General features: G+C 47.4%; 2 protein-coding genes and 1 pseudogene across 4 annotated transcripts in view; 1 reads left to right on the forward strand and 2 right to left on the reverse strand.

Moving 5' to 3' along the window:
* LOC310712395 (interferon-inducible GTPase 5-like) overlaps window positions 1-9,838 on the forward strand; it is a 195,324-nt pseudogene extending 185,486 nt beyond the window's left edge. Inside the window, exon 5 of the transcript XR_014530096.1 lies at window positions 8,292-9,838. The product of XR_014530096.1 is annotated as an interferon-inducible GTPase 5-like (transcript). The remainder of the gene's footprint in view (window positions 1-8,291) is intronic.
* LOC310712383 (interferon-inducible GTPase 5-like) overlaps window positions 1-26,857 on the reverse strand; it is a 323,482-nt gene that overhangs the window by 271,993 nt on the left and 24,632 nt on the right. The window lies entirely within an intron of this gene.
* On the reverse strand, window positions 12,122-17,151 carry LOC310712387 (interferon-inducible GTPase 5-like; the record flags this gene model as incomplete). Its single annotated transcript, XM_083515393.1, has 2 exons — window positions 12,122-13,862; window positions 16,937-17,151. The coding sequence occupies 2 exons, from the start codon at window positions 17,149-17,151 to the stop codon at window positions 12,701-12,703; spliced, it is 1,377 nt and encodes a 458-aa protein (XP_083371519.1). The 3' UTR covers window positions 12,122-12,700.

Below are 26,857 nucleotides of genomic sequence, written 5' to 3' on the forward strand. Positions count from 1 at the left end.
GTAAAGGCAAAGAGGAATTGACTGGCGGGGTCTAGGGGTATACTAAAGAAGGCGGAGCACAAGTCCGCGGCGGAGTACCACGTTGTCCCTGCCGGAATGGCATTTAGAAGGGAATTTGGGTTACCCACCACTGGGTGGCGGGGTATGACGAATTGGTTAACTAGTCTTAGGTCTTGGACGAAACGGTATCGGACTGGGGCTCCTTCCGCTGAGGGCTTTTTCACTGGAAGCACTGGGGTATTACAGGGTGAGGCACATGGGATTAGGATCCCCTTTTCGAGGAAATCTTCAATCATTGGGGTTAATCCTTCAATGGCTTCTTTGGGCAAGGGGTATTGTTTGGTGCAAGGGAAGGGCAGGTCGGTCCGGTAATTGATTTTAACTGGGGTAGCTGATATTAGAAGTCCCACTGAGGTAGATTCTGTGCCCCATAAAGAAGAGGGCAATTCGTTTTCTAATTCCGGGGGAAGTTCGGGAAACTGGCGGCCCGATTTCGCTTCCTGTATAATACCTTGAAAGGCGGTGACGGAATGCTCGGGCATATGTAGGTAGATGCCGTCCGTGGAGCACTTTATGGTGGCGTTAAGTTTGCAAAGGAGGTCCCTACCGAGGAGGTTCACGGGGCTGCTAGTTAGGAGAAAGGTGTGTTCTGCTAGTAGGGGTCCGAGGGTGACTTTGGCGGGTCGTGAAAGTGGACACGTGCGGGGTATCCCATCCAGTCCCATTACCTTTTTAGTTACTGTCCCTGGTTGTAGATGGCTGTCGGTTAAGGTGGAATATGTGGCCCCTGTGTCTAGTAGGCACTGGTAGGGATGACCATCGATCTCTATAGTGCAAACAGGATCTTCAGATGACAACGCCAGCATGGGACAAATGGCTCGGGCATGGCTGGGATCCCCTTTTGGTTGTCAATAGTTACCTTGATCATCAGGTGGTGGTTGATTTGGGGGGTGTAGGGAGGGAGCGGTGGCTTCTGCCCATGGGTGGGTAGGTGTATTCATGGTCGGCATTTGAGTCCGTGGGCCCGGTTGGGGTCGTTGAGACTGGGGTGCCGGGTTCAAGGGTATTTGCGGAGGATAGGCTGCCGGTTGGCGAATTGTGTATCCCTGAGTTGAATCGGGTTGTGAAAGGAAAGGGGGGTGGTTGGCTCGAGCAGGGAATGGTTTCGGATCCTGCCCCCCGTAGGGTGGTGTGTTGAGGTAGGGGCAGAACCTCTTTATGTGTCCCTCCTGTCCGCAGTAGTAGCACCCTCCATTGGTCGGCCCCCATTGTCTATAGGGATTGGGCGGTCCTCCTCCCCGGACCCCCTTTCCTCGGTGGAAGCCTCTATTTTGGTTAGGATCTTGGGGAGCTTCCATACTTAAAGCCAAGATCTGTTCTGTCTCGGTTTTTGTTTCTTTCCGTTTCCTCTCGTCTCTAGAGTTATAAACGGATTTTGCGATGGATAAGATCTCACTAATGCTCTTTCCATCGTAGCCAATTTGTAGATTCAGGGCCTTCCTAATGTCCGGACAGGCTTGGTCCTTGAAGAAACCCTTGACTATCACCTCGTGTTGGGGATTTTCAGGGTCTATTCCCCCCCAAGTTTTGATGGCAGAAACTAGTCTGGTATAGTAATCAGATGGGTGTTCGTTCGGCCCCTGCATTACTGTTTGGACCTTAGTCCAGTTAACGGTGCGTTGTCCGGCCGCCTTTACGCCATCCAGGATGGCTTTCTTAAACAGGTTCAAGCACCAAATCCCATCCGTGGTGTTGTAGTCCCATGCAGGTTCTACCCGAAGGCACTGTGCTGAGAGAGCCTCCACCTCTTGGGGCCGTCCCCTCTGGTAATCTGGCGATTCTATTGCCTCTCCAGCCTTGGCTATGATGTCTGCTTTTTCTGCCTCGTTGAACAGGGCATTCAATAGGACGTGGACATCTGGCCAGGTGGGATTGTGGGTAGAGAAGATGGCACTAATCTGCCGATGGCATTTATCGGGGTCGTCCCTTAGGGAGGGCATCTGGTTTGACCAAGTGACGAGGTCAGAGGTATAGAAGGGGTGATGTGTATAAACCATTCTCGGCGGTCCATCGGGTCGGAGGGGTGGTATTGGTAAGGCCCTTAAAGGCATTTGGACCGCGGTAGAGGTTACGGTTGAGCTCACTTGATCGGAAGTTCCTGGGGCCTCTGCATTCCGGTCTATGGGTTGTGCAGTGGGCTCATGCGGCGCTGAGGGAATGGATTTCTTTTTAGTTTGGATGGGGTCCTCTATGGAATTGCGGGACATTGGATGGGGAATTTTTATCTTAGCTTGACTGGGGTCCCGCTGGTCCTTTTTAGCCTGCAGTCTCGTAACTCTTTTATTTTCGTTCTCTTGTGCCCCTTCATCCCCCGTTTCTTCGTTACTACTCGAACTGTCGCTGTCGCTAGGGGCAGGCGGTGTTGGTCTCCCGTAGTAGAAGGGAACCAGGGCTTGCTGCGCATCGTCATCTGCGATGTGTCCCTCATATGGGGGGGGGCATGGGCTGTCGTCCGGGGTTCATTATAGGTAATTGGTACGAAGCTGTACCTTCTGAAGCTTGGAGCAACCCCCTTACGGTCTTAAAGGTAGCCCAATATTCTAATTGGCGAGGTTTTTCTTCCATTAAGTAATTTTTTAAGTGGTTCATACGTTCTTCATTAAAGGAGCCTCCCGGCGGCCAGCGTAGTTCTGGCTTGGAGGAGGAGGTGCTAGCGGGCCAGATCTCGGTGCAGAGGTCCTCTAGTTTTCGTTGAGATAACAATTTGTGGCCAGGGATGGACTTCCAATACATGATGACAAATTGGAGAGGGGAGTCAGGGTCCTTCTGAGATTTGGATGGCTTTCTAGAAGCCTTCCTCCCAGAGTGAGCCCGCTCGTGTTTGGAAGCCTGGGTACCCATTTATGATTCACGCGTGTCTAGACAGAAAAGAGGAAAGAAGGGTTCGGTGAGGGTTGGTATACCTAGAGAATTGGTATGCCTAATGTGGGGATATAGAGTAAAGTGGGGTCTTTAGCTGCTTGGCAACCTTCTTAGTGGGTTTTTAAAGAGCTCTGGCCATCCGGTTCCTTGCGTTCCCTTTCCTATTTCCTTATTTCCTTATAACCTTTTAACCTGGGGTCTCTTTTCCACTCTGCCGGTCCCGCCCAATTCCTCATGGGCTATCCCTCCTGGCAACCTCCTACCTATCGTCACACTCTCAGGAAAAGGGGCCCTACTGAATGCCCGCGCCGTGCGGTGTCAGATCGGGTGGTCCCTGGATAGAGTTCTGGGTCGAAAATCCCCCTTGCTTTCGGAAGCGGGCTTACGATACACGTGGTACGTAGCCCGACCGGTGCGGCTGGGATTAGGATAGAAAGCAAGACCACTTCCTGCCCCCTAGAGAGGACGCTCGGGAAGTTCGGAAAGAGAGCTCCAACCCCTTGCTTTCAACCGGGATACCCGTTGCAGAGAGTCGGCTATCTTTCAAGTCGGGTCTCTCCGTCTTACTTTTGGGCTCCCGATTGGTGCGGCTGACTGGAGATTTTGAGAAAAAGAGATAGAGCTCAGAACCCCCCTTTCGGGTTGAGCAGCGGTCCACGGTCTCTCTCACCAACCGGACCAAGAGAAAGGCAAGAAGGAGCGATAGAGAGGAGGGCAGAGAATTCAGTTGCCAGGAGATTCCACCCCCTTCCCACCAGTGCACTGGATTTTCCTTTTTCCTTATACTCACGCGTCTTCTATGATGATCCCGGGATCGATGAGTAAGCCGGCTGGATCCCCCTTTGCTCCCCAACTGAACTCCGGGGCTTCGATTACCGCCCGGAAGATGGCCGGAGGTCCAAAGGATCTTCTCGAGCAAAATGGCTCGGTGCCGGCTGAAGATTTCGGGGCCCCCGGTCAGCAACACGGGAGAACGCTCTGGCCCCACGTTGGGCGCCAAATGTCACGGTAAAATCTGGGTGCGTGAGTGCACAGCCACCCAGCTCGTCGGACAGAGTCCGCGGGTCCTTGCGGAGAAGAAAGGAGCTCAGCCAGACGCAGGAGCAAAGTACAAAGATCCGAGTTTATTGCGCAACAGGTTCAAAATGGCATTGAACCCCGAGTATGGGGTGACATGGACTTTTAAAGGTTCCCTCCGTGACCCAGAATACAGTGCAGGAAGTGTCATGAATACATTATGGAAAGGTCAAGTTTTGTGAATTACATCATGAATATATTACACACGTCATGAATAGATTAAGGAAGGGGTGGGATTGCATTCATTAACATTTTGGATGAGGGAGGGGGAATATGCAGAGCAAGAAATATACATAGATACACATTTATTGAGTACCGGTGGTGGCAAGACAATGGGTCAGAGATATGCATCGTCTGCCACTTCGTATTGCCCGGGGAAAGGGTTTGCCGAAGCGATCTGACAGGATTAAGAAGTTCCTGTGTACGTGACCTGCCGCTTGGGGAATTATGGCAGTAGGGGTAGCATCATGGAGTCCAAGGGGAGCTGAGTTGAACGACACCAAAAGTGAGGAAATTGGAGTTACGGTCGATTTTATATCAATTTCTAAAGATTTCAATGGTTTCCAGCCTATTCCGTACTGTAGGGCAAAGGCAGAAACAGAACGGATACATTTTGACAGGCGGAAGCAGAATGGATACATTGTAACAGGATTTTGACAGTTTTACGAGGTCTCTGGTTTCGGATCCATTGTTCTCGCAGTGGGGGGCCGTCAGCAGCTTGTCAGGAATGAAATGAGGCGTGCAGTAGCTTCGTGAGCTAGCTCCTGCAGGACGAATGCATGGCTGTGATTGGCTAAAGCGCGGCCATAGGAATAAGCGGGAAAGCAGGGATACACGGTCTACTCGTTCTAAGTATGGAGCGCAGATAGGCATAGGAAAAATAGGGAATATATGTATTTTCGAGCTTATCTCGCTCAGAAAGGGTCTGGGAAAGTGTGGTGCTTGTGCAACGGTGAAGGGGTTTTGAAGGTGGGTGTGCAGTGGCACCCTCGAGGTCATCGCCTCGGACAGTCAAGAAAGAAGGGGGGAATTGGCACCCCCCCTCGGTCCGTATCACCTGCCACCTCAAAGAAACACCCCATCACCCGTGTGGGGAGACACTTCAAGGGTGCCAACACTTGCCTTGGAATCTTTTTGCTTGGAATGAAGGCCACTGGAAACTGTGGTGTCTTTTTGATATATGGTGCTGTGTTTGCACACCCACCCACCCACCACCTCAGCACAAGATGGAAGGGCTCACAGCATTAACACTCCAGCAGATGTTAATTCCCCATAAGGCTTCCCTGCTCCCGATGAGACTAGACAACGGCTAGCCCCACCTCCTGGTGAGGTGGCATTCAGCCAGTTGATGGGGGGGAAAGCCTATCCTCTCCTTCTTGAAGCATCACTAGCTGGTCTTTTCTATGGCAACACATCTGTACTTCACCAACACTTTAGACATGTAAATGTAGGCCCAACAGGCTTGGCCAGATCCATGAACTTGGCCAGATTAGTTTGACCACTTTAGCTGTTCCTTTTACTACAAAATCCAATCTTACAGTTATGAAATCACAGGCTTAGAGGGGACCCTAATATATCATTTAAGTTAGCTCCCAATCCCAGAATCATAGGAGCCAACTCCTATGGGCCGAGCGGGCTTTGCCCTCCCCAATAAATTATTTGAGGGGACCAGGCCCCCCTCCCATGTTAATGGGCATTGCCATTCAAATATGATCATGTGTCATGTGATCAATTATGTAGGGCAGAGTTTACCTGGTCTCCCCCAATATTTTATTCAAGTTGGCACCTCTGCCTAGAATGCTATATAGGCAATAGGGAGAGCCCACAGTAGGCTTTCCATGATATTAAGAATGCAACAGCAGCAATGGGTTGAGCAGCAGGGTCCCTGGGAGATACAAGAATTAGGAGCCTGGGAAATGGGATTTTCCAGGGGTCCTGGCAGTAGAGGCACTGCTACAGAACTCTAATTGTAATGAAAGTTGCAAAGTGTGAAAGTGTATGGATATATGAGTATTTTGTGAAATTCTGGTACTGATATGCCTTATAGCAATCCTTTCAAATGTAGGCGCAAGTTAGCACAGTGAATTGGATCAAGGGAAATATTTATTTTTAAGAAAATCTGAACAGAGCAGAAGTGCCTCATTCCATGGGGTGGAGCCACAAGGTTCATTTACCAATTGGTGTCCCCCCGTGTCTTACCAGGAAGGAGGGGTGGTGCAAAGTGGTGGGGAGTCCAGCATGGTGCAGACCTACCAGCTGATCAAATGCAATGCTCCTACCAGAGCATGAATTCAGCACTATCCTCTGAGCTGCCTTGCCCTCTCGTTCCCAGTAAGCAGCAGCAGTGCCAGTAAACTAGCATTGTGGCTCAGCCCCACTGAGTGAGTATGATGACTTGTGTATGCTCTTTGCAATAAGCACCTGCAGTAAACGGCCCGGCCACTTACCCCTCCCTCACCTGCCCTTACCCTCCAGCTGGGACAGGTTTCTGAGATGCTGGCCTGGCTGGGGGAAGTTTACTTTTTACAGAAACAAAACGCCACAGAGTTGGTAATGCTGCCATCACTCCCTCGTCTTGGGGTGCCCGGAGCCACAGTCCAAGGGAGAAGACTATGCTCCTTTGATTACCGGCTGCCCCACACTACAAGTTGCATCCACAAACTTGCAGGCAGAAATTCTTTAGGTATAGTAAAACCAAGTAGTCAGGCGTTGGTTTTAGATTTTCCCTCAGACAGGCACATAGGACATAAATAAGTTTCTTTTTTAAAATTTATTTTAAAAAACGTAAAGTTAACATGCTTAAAAGGCAGGCACATCTTTTGTGGATTGCAAGCCAGAAAAACAAAGACATTGTTTAATACAGCTGACTAAACATACTCACTTCTAAGCACAAAGATAGAGATAAGATAGTTCAGAGTCCTTCAGTAGATCCGCATTACAAAGACACAGGAATCTCCATCACAAGAGACACAGGACAGCTGCTCTTAAGGTGGTACGCTAACAGCGGGCAGATTTGCAGGTTGCAGAGCATGCTTTCTCAGCCATTCTCAAGATCTTTTATTCACAAATCTCACGTGGAACCAGAACCCAGACCCAATCACCATTCTTGATTACATTCAAATTCACCAATTAGCTTGTGGGCTAATAATTTTAACTTTTGACAGGTGAGCTCATTAAAGTCTTAGAACCTGGATCAAAGGCTCATCCGCTTCCTCGGACATTTCACAGATGCAGTAATTAAGAGATTGATAGCAACACTAGGTGGGTGTGAATAGCTTGAGCCCCAGGTGTCAAGGTACCAAATCACTGGAGAATTTCCTTCCTAGATAACAATTAACACATTTGGAGACTATAGGTCTGCAAGGTTAAAACAACAGACCTCTCTCCCATAACTCTTGTGGCTCTTAATTACCCACAATACTCTCTGCTCCTGTCCAGACCAAAGTTTGAAATTTCCAACTTTACTACAGCACCTCTGCTCACTTAAAGAGATATTTGCAGTTCTTTATTTTACATATGTACAAGCAGCACATTACAATCATGTGTCCGAATCGTCCGGTTCAGATTCGGGGAGTGGTCTTCTCCGGCTTCTACAACAGGAAAGGTGGGGAAGTTTCATGGGACGTCTCTCCTCCCTGTGTTTTAACCCCCTCCTCTCCTGTGCAGACAGCACAGGGACCGGCTCTCCGTCTGTTCCTGTGTGGTGCTGGGGCTCTGCTTCAGAATCAGAGAGCTGTTCCACCTCTGGATCTCTTCCTCTTTCCCATCCATCACTTCCTCTCTGTCTCCCTCTGCCTGTTCCCGCTCCTCAAGGCATTCCCTGGCAGTCCCGTGACAGTGAGCCACTTCTGGTAGGAAGCTTCCACACCACAGTTTATTGAGGACTTCTTTCTACTTATACATGGAAGTTTTTGAGTGTCTCCATGACAATGTCCTCATCAAAATTCCAATGTTTTCTTGGCATTTAATCTGAATTTACAGTTTCTGCGCAAAACTCAATATGTAAAAACAAAAACAGAAAAAGCAAGGAAATTGAAAGTCTGGATTCAATGGGGTGTGTGAAATATAAAATGGCATTTTGATAATGATGCTGTTGTGTGGACACTGAGAAGAATGTAAATTTAAGAGCAAAACGGAGCACAAAAGGAATTCCACAATATCAAAATTCAGACTTTTTTTGTTGAGCAGAAAATATTTATATTTGAGCTGAGTGTAAATCATCACTGAGTTTCCCAGCTAGATGGGTCAATAGTATTGACAAAGCCTTTCTAAGCTCTCCCTTTTTCTTCTAGGATGAATTCATATGCAGAAAAACTTTTATTGTTCTCTGAGAATATCCAGGATATACTGAAAAATACAGGTGTGAACGTAGACCCCAATATATTTTTCAATATAATAAAGAAGATATATGAGGAGGCTTTCAGTGATGGTGGAATGAAGGAAGCAGTTTTGGAGGTAAAAGAGGAGCTGGAGAAGTTGGAAAACACTGAGCTTCACATTGCCATCACTGGAGAGACAGGCTCTGGGAAATCATCCCTCATCAATGCTCTCCGAGGCCTGAAGGGAGAAGATGATGGTGCCGCCCCTGTAGGAGTGACAGAAACGACACTGAATCCAAATGTTTATGTGCACCCCAACTATCCCAAAGTGAATTTATGAGACCTGCCAGGAATTGGATCCCCAGATTTTTCACCAGACAGTTACCTTCAGAAGGTGGATTTCCAACGCTATGACTTCTTTATCATTGTTGGCTCAGAGAGATTCCGATGCAACCACATTAACCTAGCTCAGGCGATCCAGAAGATGGAGAAGAAGTGTTATTCTGTGCGCTCCAAAGTAGATTCAGATCTATCCAACATGGAAAAGTCTTACCCAAATACCTTCAATGCAGAGGAAGTCCTTGAAAAGATGAGGAATGAATTCAAGAAGCAGCTTAAGAAGTGCTTCAGGAACACCATCCCTCAAGTCTTTTTGATCTCCTCCTTTGACCTTGACAAGTATGACTTCCCCCGACTGGTGGAGACCTTGGAGAAAGATCTGCCCAGCCTGAAGAGACTTGCATTCCTGCTCAGCCTCCCCAACTTCTCCCCTGAATTCACAGAAAAGAAGAAATCTGCGCTGAAGAGCCGCCTGTGGAAAATATCCCTGGTGTCTGCTGGCATCAATGCAAATCCCATTCCAGGCCTTCTTCTGGTTTGTGATGAGTCCTTCTTGCTTGAGTCCATGGTTGACTTTTACAAGATATTTGAGCTGGATGATGGCTCCTTAGCTAGGCTGGCCAGATTGGCCAAGAAGCCTGTTGAGGAACTGAAGGCCGTGATGAAGTCTCCTCAGGAGAAAGAAATTAACGGGGATCTTGTTAAAAATAAAATAACCGATTATGCAAAAGAATTATTCCAGCCTTCCGTACTTAAAACCTTGGTAGTAGCAGCGATGTCTTTTGCCACCACTTATTGGATGTTGTCAAACTTCCTGGATAATCTAGCTGAGGATGCTGAAAGGGTTCGAAAGAAAGTCCTAGGACTGGAAGAGTGTGAGGCAGAGCATCTCAGGGCCACATAGAACTGGCGCAAGACATCATGCAACCAAAGGTGGGGTAATAGCAGCTGCTGCTGCTGCTGCTATGGCAAGTTTTCCCACTTTAGCACTCCTTTTCATACCCATTTTGGCTTGTTCTAGAGACAATGGAGCAGGCCTTACAGTTGATTTGCCTTACCGCAAAACATGTTGTGTCCACAGTGAATGCTATTTTTAACTGATACTATTAAAATATGCTCATATGTAATGTAGACACATTTGTCATATTCATGTAACATGCTATTGAAACCTCTCTGTGTAACTTCTCCCCATATAGGCCTTTAAAAAATAATTGTTTGATTTAGGTGTAGTCTTATTAGATATTGCTAAAATTATTTTGTTAGATGATAGTAGGCAATAATAAAAGTTGGTGTAGAAGTTGAAGTGTAGGTATTTTTGGCATATAGTTTCTTCCTTAACAATAATTTTCTCAGCCTTAACAATGTTTTAGATTGGTAATGGTAACATATTATGATGTTTTTATGTTATTAACCTCATTTATCTTATTTTCTGTAGTGCTCAATTAAGTTCCACCAAGTAAAGGAAATGCATTTGCTATTTGCCTGAAGACTCATCCTTGAACACTGAATTTTCTGTGTTGATATGAAAGGGGGGTTAATTTCGTTGTAATGGGAACTGAGATGAGAAACTTGATTTCTGCTTCGTAGAAATCGAGCTTACATTTCCCCCCTGAACAAAGCAAAGCTGTCACACTGCCTGTTCTCCTCTCCCACCTTTTACTTTCAAAATGCTTTGCTGACACTAATGCAGAAGCCCCTCTTTTCTCCCTTGTTTTGAGGAAGAGGGTCATCTCTCAAAGGGAGACATTTTGGGTTAGGTGGCTGGGGAGAGTTACCTGTACCAACATGTTTCCACAGGGGCTAGAATTGTTTTTAAAACATAGTTAAAAGTTCAAGATTCATAAAGTTCAGGACTTGCAGCCATTTTGAACTTTTTCTTATGGCATTCTCTAAAACACGAGTCTGCTTCCTCAGGCTCGTTCCGTATGAGGATAGCAGAGCCTACAGACTGTTTGGGCTACAAGGGATTTTTCTTCCTCCTTCTTCCTCCCAGCAAATCTTGCTCAAAACTCTTCATTTCCTGCCACCTCAAACAAATACCCCATCACCTGTGTAGGGAGACACTTCAGGGGTGCCAACACTTGGCTTGGAATCTTTTTGCTTGGAAAACAGTGGTGTCTTTTTGATATAGGTGCTGTGTTTGTGCTTGTGTTTGCACAAACACCCACCACATCAACACAAGATGGAAGGTCTCACAGCATTAACACTCCAACACATGTTAATTCCCCATAAGGCTTCCCTGCTCCAGATGAGACTAGACAATTGCTAGCCCTAGCTCCTGGTGATGTGGCATCCAGCCAGTTGATGGGGGGTGGGGGAGCCTATCCTCTCCTTCTTGAAGCATCACTAGCTAGTCATTTCTATGGAAACACATCGGTACTTCAACACTTTAGACATGTAAATGGAGGCCTAATAGATCCATGAACTTGGCCAGACCAGTTTGACCACTACAACAGTTCCTTCTACTACAAAATTCAGCCTTACAGTTATGAAACCACAGGCTTAGAGGGGACACAAATATATCATTTCAGCTAGTTCCCAGTCCTAGAATCATAGCAGCCAACTCCTATGTGCAGAGGGGGCTTCGCCCTCCCCAATATAGCAATCAAGATATATGAGAGGTTTATGGAGACTTTCAATGATGGTGGATTGAACATTTTTATTGAGCATTCATATCTGAGCTTATACTGGGGTGATTATATGTGATCTCACTTTCAATACCCTTTGCATCTGCAAATGTTTTGGGATGGTCATCCTGCTTCATTTGCAATAGGCACAGACTCCATAGTTTCCTGCTAAAGCCCTGCAACTTTTAATAACACAAATGTTGATGGGTGTGTGTGTTGCCCACTTTTGTCACACTACAGAGCAAGAGTGACCTTCCAGATGTCAATAATAACAGAGTGACATTGGGGAAGTGTTGCAAAACTATTAATATAGTAGAATGGTATGTGGATGGCCCACCATAAACCCCCCACTCATGCATTATTTCTGTGTCGATGACATGTTGTCTCAAGGCAAGTCTTAAAAAATGTAGTATAAACACTGACAACTGGGAAACAGTGGCCTGTGAGCGCTCCAGTTGGAGAACAGCCTTTACCAAAGGTGCCATGGGCTTTGAAGACACTCAAAACTCGTGATGCAAGGGAGTGCTAAGAGGAAGGCCCGCTTGGCAAATCCAAAGCCAAAGCAGGAGGGGGGAGTCTAGATAATTCACAATATTTCTCATTTAGGAGACTTTCATGGAAAACTGAAAGCTGATTAGTTAGGGTGGCCATATTTCAAAAGGGAGAAAATCCAAACACAAAAGTGTATGGTTTTTTCTCCCCCCCCCCCCAAAAAAAGCTACACTACCAACATGGGCTGCTGTACATCCGGATTTTCCTGGACATTTCTAAAATAATTAGAGTGACCATGTGAAAGCAGCATTGATTATAACACAAACAGTGGCAGTGGCAAGGAGATTAATTTAACCAATTATTTTATTTCATGAAAACTTATACCCCGCTTGAATCTAATAAAACCTCAAAGCGGTTTGCAAAGAGATAAACCAATAAAACCAGGAAACAATTACAGTCGTGCTTTAAGATATGCAAGAGTTTAAATACTAGAACAGATTAAAATTACCTCAACTTTCTATTTCACAAATGTGGAGGCTCCTGTCTAGCTGAATGCCCTCCTTCAGTTTGAGTGTGTATGAGGGAAAGAACATTCTGAAATAGATGTTGCATGGGACTTGTGATACAGAGCTAACTCTTGTTCCTAAAGAAAAAAAGCAAATGCAGCATATATATATATATAGAGAGAGAGAGAGAGAGAGAGAGAAGGAGAGAAAGTGAATGCTGCAGCCTCCATAAATTATAACTTGAGACCATCCCTGCAAGCAGGTTCACATAGGTCACTAGTTTTTTCTAGTCTGACATCATATACAGAGCAATTCATTAGTGGACTGAAAGAATTATGAATAGGAGCAAGTCCATTTGTCCCAAAGTATAATTCACCAGATACTATATATCAAGTCATCATAATGCATCTGTTTACTGCTAAATGGACTTTCCCCCCTCTGCCTCAAGAGCTTTGGCCAGAACCCTCTGGGTGTCATCAGCAGCACCTGATATGCATTTCTGCAGCATGAAGTAGGTGCGAGGAAGCGAAATCCCAACGGACAGAAGTAGGCCAAAGATGGGGAAATGCTCCCAGCGGTGATATTCATAAGCCATCACTGAGAGTCCCACCAAGTCTGGCAGAACCCATAAAATGGCAGAGAACATTCCCAGGGACTGCATTGCTGCTTTAAGGGCTGTGCTTGTCTTTCCAACACGCTGGGCCAGAGCTGCAAGGGATGGATTGTCCAGGCCAAAGTCTAGGAAGCACCAGGAGTGGAACTTACTAAGGAGAAATATGGTGAGAAGGAAGGGAACTGGGCTTCCAAGAGCGACCAGCAAAACAAGCCTTTTGGTCCAAATCTTCGCCTCCACAGTGGTTTTCTTTTTCTCTAAGATAGGCAGGCAGATTCTAGGGAAGCGGAGCAGAAAGGCTTGCCTCTTCAGCCGCAAGAGATCGTTCTTCAGCGTTTCCTGCAGGAGGGGGAAATCAAAGCAGTCGGCTTCCCAGTTGGAGACGATGAAGTCCCTCACTCCTTCTCTTACCAAGCACTCTTTGCAGTCCTCCTGGATGTGCAAGAGGACCTTCTTCTCATTGTAGTCAGATGGCTTTTGCCTCCTGGCGGCCGACAGATCCAGGTCTGCTTTGGTGCGCACAAAGTAGAAGTTCTTGCCCATATCTTGGATCTCACGGACCAGGTCAGAATGGGTGGAGCGGAAGCGCTGAGAGCCGACGATGACGAAGAAATCAAAGTGATTCAAACTGACCTTCTCAAATTTGTCCTCCCCAAAAGTTGGCGTTCCCCTTCCAGGGTGGTCCCAAAGGATCACTTGCGGAAGTGTCGGCTGTGGGTAATCCTTGACTTGCACCGTCGTCATCTGTATGCCAGTCGCCGCGGCACGCGGGTCATTGGCACGAAGACCCAGCATGGCATTGATGAAGGAGGACTTCCCGGAGCCGGGCTCTCCTACTACGGCAATGTGGAGCGGAGTGCTGTTGAAAAAGTGCAGTGGTTTTGCCAGCACGTGTGACATAGCGCCTGCCAATTGGCCCTGAGAAATGGCTACCTCGAAGTCTTCCACCATTGTGGATCTCAGTGTGCTATAGAAAGGAAGCAGGAAGCAGGAAAATGTTAAGCGACCAGCCTAACTAGAAGCATTTAAAAAGAGTGGCATGCCCACCGTAAAATTTCCAGCGTCGCCAATATTATTATCATTTGCCAAGCAACAAAGCTTTATAGGTAGAAGTTATGAATCCCATCACATTCCATAATTCAGAAGTGAGAGCAAGGATAAAGTGCCTAAAGGTTATGGGACACGAGGAGCTGGAGTTGGTGAGCAATAAAACACCCGTTGTCAGTGAAGTTAACTCTTTACTCAAAGAAAACCAAACAGCGCAGGCCAAGTGAACACAGCAACTCTTCCCAGTATCTCTTGCCCCAATGAAGCTGTTGCGAGGACTGTAGGTCCCCACATCCCCCGCTCTCAAAGGCTCCTTCTTCCCCAGCAACCTGAGGTTTCTTTGTGTTGTCTCTCATTGCTCTACCCTCTTCATTCTTCTTCATGTTCTGGAAGACCAGGGGGTGGAACTGGTTACACCACAAGGGGGAGATTCCCTGTCTCTACTCTGCCTCTTGACCCCCCTCCAGTTCTGCCTCTGATTCTGGACTGCTCTCTGCCATAGACTCTTCCTGCTCACTAAACCCTGTTGCCTCTTCAGCTTCCGACATAGTGGACTCGTAATCTGGTGAACCAGGTTCGATTCCCCACTCCTTCACTTGCAGCTGCTGGGTGACCTTGGGCTAGTCACACTTCTCTGAAGTCTCTCAGCCTCACTCACCTCACAGAGTGTTTGTTGTGAGGGAGGACGGGAAAGGAGAATGTAAGCCGCTTTGAGACTCCTTCAGGTAGTGATAAAGTGGGATATCAAATCCAAAGTCTTCTTCCTCCTCCTCCCAGTCTGCTCTCTCTTCTCCCTCTGACCACTCATCTCCATCTCCATCCCACCCCCAATCCCTTGGCTCTGAGATTCTTCCCCTGGGGGTTCCCCAACTGGTGCCTCCTATCACTCCTCTGATTCCATAACACAGGAGCAGAGCCCAAGAGCCCTGAATACAGAGAGGAACATGAGGAAGGGGATTCTCAGCATTTTAAGAAACTGCACTTCCTGATTTTTTTTATTTTTTTTTTAGGTTGTGGAGGGTCACTGTGCCCATTACATTGATGATTAAACCTTACATGTTTTTACAAAGATGCAACAAAGAGTTATCAGTCTGAAGGTGCAGAAGAAGGTCTGGTCAAAAAGAAGAAGGGGTTGGGGCAGTTTTATTTGAGTATGTTTTAAGAGTGCATCCTACCTTTAGACACTGTAGGTAAATTCTGCCCCTGCTTGTCATTTAAGTCAGAGGTTTTCAACCTTTTTGAGTCCACAGCTCCTTTGACCAAGTACCTTCTTTCTGCAGCACCCCTGTGGGGCTCAGAAGCCCAGCTATGTCACCCCTTGCCTGCAGAGCTGGCAGCTTCTCACCCTTTTTCAAACAACCCCCCTCCTTGTTAAGTCTTCCCCCAGCCTCCTCTCTCCTTTCCTTGGTTGTCCTCTGGGCAGCTGCTGATGCCACCCCTGGTCCCTGAGTTGCCCTCCCTGCCCTCAATAGAGGTGCCTCCTCACACTGCCCCACGGGGGCCTGGGACTTGTCTGCCCATTCCCAACAGCAAGGGCTGGTGGTCTGGCTGGCTGGGCTCCTTCACCAGCTTGCTTGCTTCCTCTGAGGCCCCACTTCAGCTCCTGGAAACTAGCACCCCCTGGCCAGCCCCAGAGGCACCTTTCACCTGGGGAGCTTGTAGCCAGGGATGCAGCAACAAACAGTTCTTCAAGCCTTTGGGAGGCAGAGACACCAGAGGGCATCAGAGGAGGGAGTGAATGAAAGAGGGACAGAGGCCAGTGTTGCCTACGGCACCCCTGACCACCATTCAAGGCACCCCAGGGTGCCACGCCACCCTGGTTGAAAACCACTGATTTAAGTAATTAATAAACAGACACACCTTATGTGTCTAAATTCTCCACCCACTTCCCCCCTCCCACAAGCTGTACATTACAGTGGTACCTTGGTTTAAAAACATAATCCGTTCCGGAGGTCCAGTTGTAAATCAAAACAGGTTTTAACCCAAGGCGCGCTTTCGCCAATGGGGCCTCTCACCCCCAAAATTGGTTTTGATTAAAAAAAGGGGACACGCACTTCCGGGTTTGACATGGTTGTAACCCAAAACGGTTGTAATCCAAAGCGGTTGCAAACCAAGGTACCACTGTCTCAGCTTTTCAACGAAATGGTTTCTCTTCTCAGATTGGGGACAGCCTCCCCCCTCCTTCTCCCCAACCTGTGGAAGGACCAGACACAAATTCTTCACCTCCTGACCCCTCAGCAAACCTTTATTTTCTTTCCCCTTCTCTCTCTCCCCCCCTCCGAGGTTTTTTAGGGGTGAGAGACTTTTCCTCACGCTCCTGACCGGAAATCACCTGGGGGGGGGCTGCTGAGATTTCTTGTTGGTGTTGCTGGGAGAGGAAAGGGGGGGGGGGAGTGCAGATCAGGGTCCAGATTGGAAGGTCCAGATTGGCCGGAAGTTGGGTCCTTTCTCTCTCTCCCCCCACCCCACCATCTTCCCTTCAGGGAGGGAGAGAATGGGATGGGAGCTCTTTTCCTTCTGATCCTGGCACCCAAGGTGAGGGAAGAGCCCGGACACGAGGGGAGGGGTTAATGAATGAGGTCTCCCTCTCTCCCCCCCCCCTCCCTGCTCCAGGTGTGTGTTGGGTATGCGGGCGAAGAGCAGCCTGGAAGGGGGGGGGGTGTGCACCAGAAGGAGGACAGCCTCGTAGCAGCTGCAGAGGGGGATGTTGAATGAACACGCGTCACCGCTCGAAAGGGAGACCCGCGTTGATTTGAGAGCAGTTACTTACAATTCTTAGAGTAGCACCAGCTCTGCTTGCTCCCTGGATTTTTCATGTTATTTATTCCCTTTGCAGCGGGGAAGAAGGGCAGCCTTCTCCAACATCATTAAGAGTAAAAATAAACGATTCTGCCGCCCCGCCTAGCAATGAGCTCAGAGTCTCCTTTAACGCAGACACGCTCAGAAAAAAACAAAAAACACGGAAATCATCAGAGCCCCAGGAGAAATGCTCACCTCCTTACCTGCTGCCAGTCCGGTTTTTTTGCAGTAAAGCTCAGTCCTCTCTTCGGAGGCTTTGCTTGCTGGTCTCTTAGGCTTTTCTCCGTCCAACTCTCTCTCTTTCTCTCGCTTTTATTCCCTCTCCCTCCCGGTCGTCGCACTAAAAAAAGGAAAGAAGAAAGCGAAAGTACGAGCGAGGACGAGATTGCAACGCAGAGCCAGAGCCGCATTCCCCGCTAGAGGGAGCTCCAAGCAGCCTGATTGCCAGCAGTGCAGCTGCCTTTAAAAGGGAAGGTTCCAAAGGCTCACTCGTGAAACTTGAAGCATCCGAGATGGTTAATCCTTTACCTCTGCGGTAGTCAGGGGCGCCGACTTATAAAAAATATTGGGGGGGCCCATACCGGGGTCCTGCCGCTGGTTCGCTCGGGTAGCCGGGAGAACGCAGTTAGAGGTGGCGGTGTTGGGGAGAGACCCTCGCTCAGGGCGCCACTAGACTTGGCGCCCGCCGGCCTATCTGGGGGGTTTTGGAGCGTATTTCGGCGGAGCGATTGGGGAGGAGGGGGCTTGTTGCCGGATTCTTCAGCTGAGCCGGAGATCCGCTGCTGGGGGTCCCTGGGCCGAGTTGTGAGCTCGGCCTGCTGAAGGGAGATCCAGCCGATTGCGCGACGGGGACGGCCGGGGCTCTCCGGCTAGGGCGCGCGGCTGGCTGGCTGGCGAGGGAGCAGGTGGGGAGGAGGCGGGGGTCCTCACTCTCTTAGGAAACGCACCCGTGCACCCGATTGCCACGAAGTCCGAAGGGTGCGTGTGTGGAATTAAAAAGCAAAAACGAGATACGGGCAGGGCAGGCAAAGAGTTTTCTGCAAGAGGATGGAGGGCAGGTTGAAGAGAAAATCACTCAGGATGAGACAGTCAAATCAGCCATGATAAAATGGGCTCAGGATATTGGGTATAACATCATGTTTGAGGACTGGGAAAGGTTATGGACCACCGGAATGAAATTCACGGCATGTAATGCCTTGAAGGAAAATATTATGAAAATGATTTATAGGTGGTACATGACCCCAGTCAAGCTTGCAAAAATATATCACCTGTCTGATAATAAATGTTGGAAATGTAAGGAGGCTGAAGGGACATTCTTTCACCTCTGGTGGACTTGTCCAAAAGTGAAGGCCTTCTGGGAAATGATCTATAATGAGTTAAAAAAGGTATTTAAGTATACCTTTCCCAAGAAACCAGAGGCCTTCCTCTTGGGCATTGTTGGCCAGAAAGTGTTAAAGAAGGATAGAACTTTCTTTATGTATGCAACTACAGCAGCAAGAATACTTATCGCAAAATATTGGAAGACACAAGATTTGCCCACACTGGAAGAGTGGCAGACGCAATTGATGGACTACATGGAACTGGCTGAAATGACTGGCAGAATCCGAGATTTGGGAGAAGAAACAACGGAAGAGGACTGGAAAAAATTTAAGGACTATTTACAAAAACAATATAAGTTGTATGAATGTTAAAAATTTACACGATTCGGAAACTATAGCTTCAGCAATTAGATTTGGGAAACAGGAAATTATATTTTAAGTAAGAAAAGGTCAAAATCTAAGGTAATACTATGTTTAATTTAAGATATAAGTAACTGATGAAAAGTATGTTAAATTTAGAGGTATAGTATTTGAAAAGTACAAAATAAGGTATGAAACAAGGTAATAATTTGCTGATATCTTTATTATAAAGAATGCAGGGTAAGGGAGATGCGAGGAAGTCCAGTTAGTTATATAAAAAATGTGTTGAATGGTTGGTTTTCTTTTCTTCTTTTTCTTTTTTTCTTTTTCTTGTTCTTTTACTTTTTTCTTCAGTGTATGTTTATAACTTTGTATTTGAAAACTTAATAAAATATTTATAAAAAAAGAAGAAGAGAAAATCCTTTCGCTTTTCTGGGGCGCAGGGAAGTCTCAGAGCCGGAGGTTGGGGAAGGGACCCCCTTTGCTCTGCCCTCTTCTCCCGTCTTAGATTCGCATGGGGGTCCCCGCCCGAGCTTGCCTGGCCACCGGGCCACACAAGGGCCGCGCTCTACGCGGCGCACCTTGCTAGCTGCGCAGCTGTCCTCCGCGGCCGCGGAGCGGCCCTGCGCCGGTGCCCAGCCCCTCTGGGCGCCCGCTGCGCTGCCAATGACAAGCGGGCGACGTCGCGGGCGGGGAAGGCGTCGCTTTCTTTCCCGATCCTTCATCCTCCCAGTCTTCCAGCCCTTTTTTGGGTTGGAAGCTCGTCTCGTTCGCCCTTCTCCTTTCTTCACCCTGCGCGCAATTTTCCTCCCTCGTCTCCCTCCCCATTTCTCCTTCCTTCCTTCCTTCCTGACTGACTGACGGGCTCGGGCTCGGGCTTCGGCTCGGGCTCGGGCTTCGGGTAGGGCTCGGGCTCGGGCTCGGGCAGCCACAGCGTCGGCGGTGTTGGCGATCGGCGGCGCCGGGGGATGGCCCTCCCGGGGGAGCCGGCGCTGCTCAATGGGGTTGCCAAGGAGACAGGCCGGCCGCCCCCCTCCCCCGGCCCGGCGCCCCCCGCCGCACCGGTGCCCGTTATTGAGCTGGTGCGCGCCGGGCGCCCTATAAAAGCCGCGGACGCGCCCACCGCCGCCCGAGATTATTGGGGGGGCTGAGCCCCCCCAAACGAATTTTTGAGGGGGCTCGGGCCCCCTCAAGCCCCATGGAGTCGGCGCCTATGGCGGTAGTTGCCTCTGTGCCAGTCTCAGCAGCTCCCGCGTTTTCTGCATTTAAGCCCCACATGGTCCTGATTTCAGGGGGTTGATCTAGATGACCCTTGGGTTTCCTTCCAGATCTGCAATTCTACGATCCTAGATCCTAGTGGCGCGAAATGTTTGGCACCTGCAAAGAAGAAAACAGGACGGGTTCTATTGCCTGTCTCAACTGCTTTGAGGTTTTATTGCAATTAAGCAGGACATAAATGCTGCGAAATAAACAGTGTTGTTCCACAATGCTTCCTTCATGGCTTGGATGCCTGCAGCTCACGATCTCGTTGGTCCAACAGCAGCAACATCTGTACCATGATGTATTTATTGCTTTAAAAACCTCTTCCAAGAAAGCTTTATGTATAGAATGAGTCAGTGCCCATCATACTTTCTAACACCTATTAACCAGGGCCAGTGAGGACAATCATGCAGGCAGGATAAAATCTGCCACTCACTCCTGATATTTGGGTAGATCTTCTGTAATTCAGAGCAGGGCTTTCTGTGTGACTTCCCCTGTTCTGTGGAACAGCATTCCTGCAGAGATACAACAGGAACCTGCTACCGGCAATTTCTGGAAACAACTGAAGATGTTTTCATTCCGACAAGTTTTCCCAGGTGGATGAATAGGTTGCTGCCATGAGTGTCTATTTAGCATTGTTTGGAAACATATTTACTTTTTTTCCTATGTTGTTTTAAATGCTTTTCAGCTGTGTTCATTGCATTTTGTACACTGCCTTTTGAGGATGATAATAATAACAATTATAATCATAATAAATAGAAGTCCCGGTGAATTTTCCCAAGAACTTTTTAAGAAAGGAAATAGCCAACTTTTTTGGAAAAGTTCTAACATTCTGCAGAGCGGCTATAGAGCACGCACGACAAGCTGACTTTGCAAACCAGGCAGGCAGGAAGGACACCAGACTCTCCTCAGAGTGATCCTAGACTGACAGCAAAGCCTGTGTCTTATCTGACACCCTCAGCCTTAGGGGGACATAATACAGGGGGGCACCAGGCACGGGTTCCTTCAAGGGTTTCTACAGCCTCACACAGAGAGACTCGCCTTCCCTTCCCCCAGTTGGTCCTCCACCTTCCTGCAGCCTTGGAAGCTGGAGCTCTTTCCACACATACACCCCACTCCGTCTCCTTGCAGACGGGCAGGCAGGTAGCAGCTGCATCTGCAAAGCCAACAGAGAAGTGTCTGCAGTGGGAATTTCTTGCCCCACGCTCTGAGTGCCAGCAGAGGCTATTTTAATCTGAAATTATTATTTTTTAAATAATATTTATTAAAAGTTTCAGGATTACAAAAAAGAAGGGGGGAAAAGGAAACAACACTACAATACATAAAAAAGAAAAAGAAATACATAAAACCAGTACAACAATACAACAACAAAAAGAATGAATGAATGAATCTTTATTTGCGTCAGCCATCGGCCATAGCAATAAAACAACAATACGATACACAAAGAATAAAACTAAAAAGTCAATTATATAAAATACATTTTAGGGGATGACAAAATAATAGTAGCAAAACATAACGATAATAATAGTAAGATCCTAGGAGTGGAATCTGGGTGACGACACTAATGTCATTCAGATAGCAGCTCTCAGTCTCATTGCTCTCTTGATAAATTCGGCAACCTTCTCTGTTGTCGAGCTGTTCTGGTCGGCTAGGAGTGAGAACAGTTTGGCTTCACAAGAGTGGCCCGGGATAGCAGATAGGAGCGGCGTGATGGTCTCGTCCCTGAGATCTTTATATAGGGAGCAAGACAAGAGAACGTGTGACACAGTCTCTACGTAGCCAGCTCCACAGGGGCAGAGCCGGTTCTCGAATGAAATTTTTTGATATCTACCTTCAAGAACAGCTGAGGGTAACATATTTAGTCTGACCAGTGTAAAGGCCCGTCTGAGTTTTGGAATGGTTAAAGTAGACAAATAAGGTGCCCGAAAATCAAAGTGGGAGGGGGGCAGATAAGCGTACCAAGCACTAAATTTCTTAATATAGGCCAGATTATTTTGCTGCTCAATATCCTTCATGCGCTGATCAATAATAGTTTTTGCCTTGGGGAGACCCATTTTCAGGAGATGCTGTGCTTGGAGGCCACATATAAGTAGTTTTTGATGCACTACTTTGGACCACCGACTTCTATGAGCATCTCGTGCTACTAGAGGTAGTAGTCCGGATGGGTTTAAATTTAAGCGAAGCCAATAGTTAAATGTTCTTAACCAGGTTCGGGTTTCGACGGAGAGGAGGCCAGTCTCCAGCTGTAGGGCCGCATTTGATGCGCATGGTGGAACGGCTAGAATCTGTCTTAAGAATTTAGACTGGACCGTTTCAAGTGTGCGGCAATGATTTCCCGTCCAGATTTGGGCCCCGTAGAGTAATTGCGCCAAGGGTTTTGCTTGAAAGACCTCCAGAGCTGCTGGGATATGTCTGCCCCCTTTCGTAAAGTAAAAGCGAGACAGTATTTTGGCGCTTTGAGATGCTTTTTCCCTAGCATATTTATGATGGGCCTCCCAGGCCCCTGTTGACGGGAAAACTACTCCTAGGTATTTGAAAATTTTGACCTGTTCTATTGGCTGATTGTCCATCTCCCATCTATGATGTCTGTGTCTCCTAGCGAAGACCATGACTTTGGTTTTTTGGTGATTAACCACCAATTGATCTCTCCTGCAGTAGGCTGAGAATTCTCTTAGTAGCCTTTTGAGGCCTACTTTAGTTCGTGATAAGAGAACCGCGTTGTCCGCATAGAGGAGTACTGAAATTGGTTTTTCGGCCAGTTTGGGGGCATGAAACTCCGGGGATGTTAGGTATTTGACCATGTCATTTATATATAAGTTGAATAAGGCAGGGGCTAAAATACAGCCCTGCTTGACTCCTTTGGTGGCTGGTACAGGGCCAATTAGTTGCCCATTTACTGAGGTTCTTACATATAACTTGGAGTCTTTATATAGGCTTTTTATCAAGAATAGTAATCTTTTATCAATGTTGGTAACATTGAGTTTAGCCCAAAGTTTGACTCGTGAGATCGAGTCAAAGGCCGCCTTCAGGTCAATAAATGCTGTGTATAGAATCCCACGTGTTTTATTGGCGTATTTGTCAATGAGGTGTGTTAATACGAAACAATGGTCTATTGTTGTTCTGCCCTGTCTGAAGCCGGCTTGCTCCTCTCCGTTTCCATCCAGTCAATTAGTTTGATGTGGAGGTGTTTGGCATACAATTTGCTGGGGATAGTAAGGAGGCTAATGGGTCTATAGCTCGCTGGATCTGCCATAGGACCCTTTTTATAGATTGGAATGATTACAGCCTCTGTCCAGCAGCCAGGGATTATGCCTGTTGAATCGATGTATGTGAATATTGACGCCATTATAGGAGCCCACCAACTGATGTTGTTCTTCATGAGCTCTGCTGGAATGTGGTCTATGCCCGGGGCCTTGTTGTTTTTCAGTTGGGCAATTAGATTCCCCACCTCCTCTATGGAGACAGGAGGCCAATGTGGTAAGTTCTCGGAGTAGGCACTTGGATCATTGTTCTGAGCTTTGTCGTCGAAGAAGAGGGTTTGGAAAAATTTCATCTACTCCTGGGGTTCTACAGTACATGTGGGACCAATCCGCTCTTGGCCCAGGAGCCCCCTAATGGTACGCCAGAAGAAGGTTGAATCTTTTTCATTCGAGGCCTTCACTAAGTTACACCTGGCCAATCTCTCAGCTTTTTGTTTTTTTACCTTTAATAGCTGTTTATAGTTTCGTCTTAAATCGATGTAAGCCATAAATAGCAAGGGTGCTCCGGTGTTTCTGTAGTTCCGGTAGGTCGATCTCAGACGTTTCCTTGCTTGTCTGCACTCCAAATCAAACCATCTCTCTTGATCCTTTGCCCGCTTTATAACAGAATTAAGTTGTTAGAAAGGTCTTTAGTCTTGCTAATAACTCGTTGAACGAGTCCATGGCCTTTCCCCCGGTATTAGCTGATACAATAGCTGTGTAGATGGTCTTCACGTCTTCCGAATGGATGAGATGAGTTAGCTCTGTATTGAGCATGGGGGTCCATTTAATTCTTCTGGGGGCCAGTGATCCCAGATTAATGATGGGGGTGTAGTAAAGGTTAGCCGTGGGTTTGTTAAATGATGGGCCATTGAGCGCTAGAATTAGTGGGAGGTGGTCACTTTCGGTGTTATGTCCCACTTGAAACTTTGACACAGAGTTATAGGCGAATCTTGATATCAGAATATAGTCCATCACACTTCCTCCCATCTTTGAAAAATGGGTATACTCCCCTGGGCGATCCTCTTCCTTACTACCGTTTATTATCATCAGCTCCCTTCTTTTTGCGACCTGGGCTAGACATAGCCCTGAGAAGTTGCATTTATTATCTTTAGAAAGTCGTGAAACGCCTGCTTCGGTTGGACTTTCAGGGTCCTGAATCTGATTATATTGGCTATAAAGATTGTTGTCATCAATTCCCATACGGGCGTTGAAATCCCCCCCCCCCCCGATTATAATCGGTGTAGAAGGGTGGGAAGATTCTATGGACTCTAGAAATGCCTCTAAGTCTGCCCAGTTAGCTTTCACTATAGATTTTTTTTGGGAGGGGGGCAGATAGACATTGACCACTACCAGTGCATCTCTCTTAAATTTGAGTAGGACTGCCGTGGCGAGTGAATTGCAGTTTGGGAGGGCTTTTAAGGAATGTTCAAGCTCTGTGGAGATAAGGCTAGCTAAACCTCCACTAGGCCTACCTCCCCTCAAAGATGGAGTAGCAAATAGGGAGTGACAAGAATACCCATTGAACAGAATGGGGTCGCTGTACCAGGTCTCCTGCAGGAGGATGATATCGAATCGCTTAAGGAACATTGCAAGTTGTTGATTGTTTTTCTTAGCGCGCCATCCTGCAATGTTCCAGGACAGCAGCTTTAATTCTCTGTCCCTCCATGGTGTAGATTTGTTGGGTCCATGGTGTCCAGTGACCCCTTTACATCTAAAAAAACACTCCCATTAAGTTTGTCAATAGGCATCTGCTGCATAAGGGAATGATTATCCATAGCTCTTGGGGACTTAAGGGGGTGGTTTGGACTTGGCGGAGTTGCTAATTCATTTGGGGAGAGTTTTAGATAGTTGAACCAGGTACTTGGGGATGTGACAGTCTGTTTTGGTTTTGCCTTACCATACACCAGCGGGGGCTGCGATTGGTCTTCCGAATCTACACATTTAAAGGCGCCTCCCACCGTCCTCTTGTCCACTAGGCACTTGGGGGATATAGGCCGTATGTGTGAGCCTTCCGTAGTCTCAACATGGACCTCCTTTTTGGTCAGTCTGCTTCTCAGGATGTCCAGTCTGACCAAGATTTCCTTTTGGGCTGGCATCTGCAGTGACCAGAACCGATTTATTAGGGCATGTTCTTCTATGGAAAAAGAGTCCTCTCTGTCGTTCAAATGAAGTTGAGTCTCAGTAGGAGCTATGTTTTCCTGCTGGTGCACTAGGCTCTGGTTTTGCTGGTTTTGTTGCATGTGCACTCTATCGTTTTGTACCTCTGTTCCTGGTCTCCCTACCCCCTTGGCCGCCAGTAGGGAGGTTAGCGGGGCTCTGTTTTCAAAGATTCTTAATAAATCTATTCCTTTCTTTAAAAATAGATTTCTTGTTCTAAAGTTGAAGTTGACCAGATTATGATCTGTGAAAGTGATCAGGGCATAGACTGAATGTCCATCTTGATATAGGTAGTCTATACTGTCTATGTCGGTTGCTTTAACTGCCCCAGGTAGAATGTTGTTTATAATAGTCAGCAGGTGCCTCACACGGTCTGTCCCTGTGTGAGGACCCAGTGGTTTTGGATAGCTCGTGAATACTATGTTTTGCGGGCTTAGGACCAGGATCCATTCTTTCTTTCTACTGGGGGCTTGGAGTTCCTGCGGGTTCCCGCCTATATTGGAGATCCCCGACTTACTTCTGTTTGCAGTTGCTACAGGGGCCCTGGGTGGATTCAAGACAGGAACATCCAGCTGTAGTTTGGTTGCTTTTGTCAGGCTGGGCGAACACAGGGGGAGAACAGCCGTGGGGGGGCTTATTTCTTTGAATGTACTTGGGGAATTATTTTCACATATGGGGAGGGGTTTGGTCTTTGGTGAGTCTCCCTTGTCGATCTCTTTGGTGCCTTGAGCTTTGATTTTTTGTGTGGATATAGGAGGTGATGATAATAAGTTGAAGAGTTTCTGCCACTATTTTTTACTGATGTGTTGGGTTTTTTTGGACGGCTTAAATTTTTTGATGTTTTTAGTTTTCTTCATCTTGGGTTCCAGTTTTCTTTTGCGTGAGTTCTTTTTGGGTGGTATGTGGATTCTAGCCTCTGAGTCCAAGGACTGATCTGTGGCTCTTTTTGCTTGTTTGAAATTCTCCACAAGCGTCAGGAGTAGGCCATTTGTTACTGCTAGGAAGTTTTTTATGTTGTAGAGGTCTGTGCGTATCTGATCTATTTGATCGTGTAACTGGTCACCCCTCTCTTCTATGCTGTTGGCATTCGCTGTGGGTTGAGGGTCTTGCTGGTTTCCCCTGAGATTCTGAGGGTCTTGCTGGTTTTCCCTGAGATTCTGGGTTGATTTTTGGTGCTCGAGGTCATTGGGGTTGGGGGAATTGGTCATCAGGGCGTTCTCAGCTAGGTCCAGTTCCTGCGCCCAGCTCATGGAATAATTTGGTCTTTCAAGCTCAGTTTGTAAGTTTTTGCGTTGTAATGACCAATCCAGCACAGTAGGGGCAATTTCTTTTGGGGTGCTCTCGTGCTGTGGATTCTTACTCCCTTCTTTATGGGGGAAGTATTTGGTGATTTTACTTTGCTTCCTTCGGGGCTCCCACTCCCCCTGAGGTGATATTGGTGCAATTCCCAGGTCCATATAGTTCTTTCTTGTAAGGACCATATTGAGCGTGGAAAAAGGTAATTGGGAGCAGTTTGCTGGAGTCTCTTAGTCCTGGTTTTTTTGGCTTCACTTGTCTCACTCACAAGACGGATTATGTTTATCTTCCAGTTTCCCAGCTTCGAAAGGTGGGGAGGGTTGTTTTATAAGCAAGGTTTCATGCTTGCCCTTTATCTTGGTGGGCCTCTAGGGTTTCTGCTCCCTTTTCCGTCTTTAGTTCTCAGCTTTAAGGCTTTCAACGCTCACCGCGGAAATATTTTTGGAAAGGGGAATAATTTACCTCAGCCTTGACGATACAGC

This window comes from Podarcis liolepis (genome assembly GCF_965112155.1).
Source record: "Podarcis liolepis genome assembly, chromosome: 7".
NCBI classification, from domain to species: domain Eukaryota; kingdom Metazoa; phylum Chordata; class Lepidosauria; order Squamata; family Lacertidae; genus Podarcis; species Podarcis liolepis.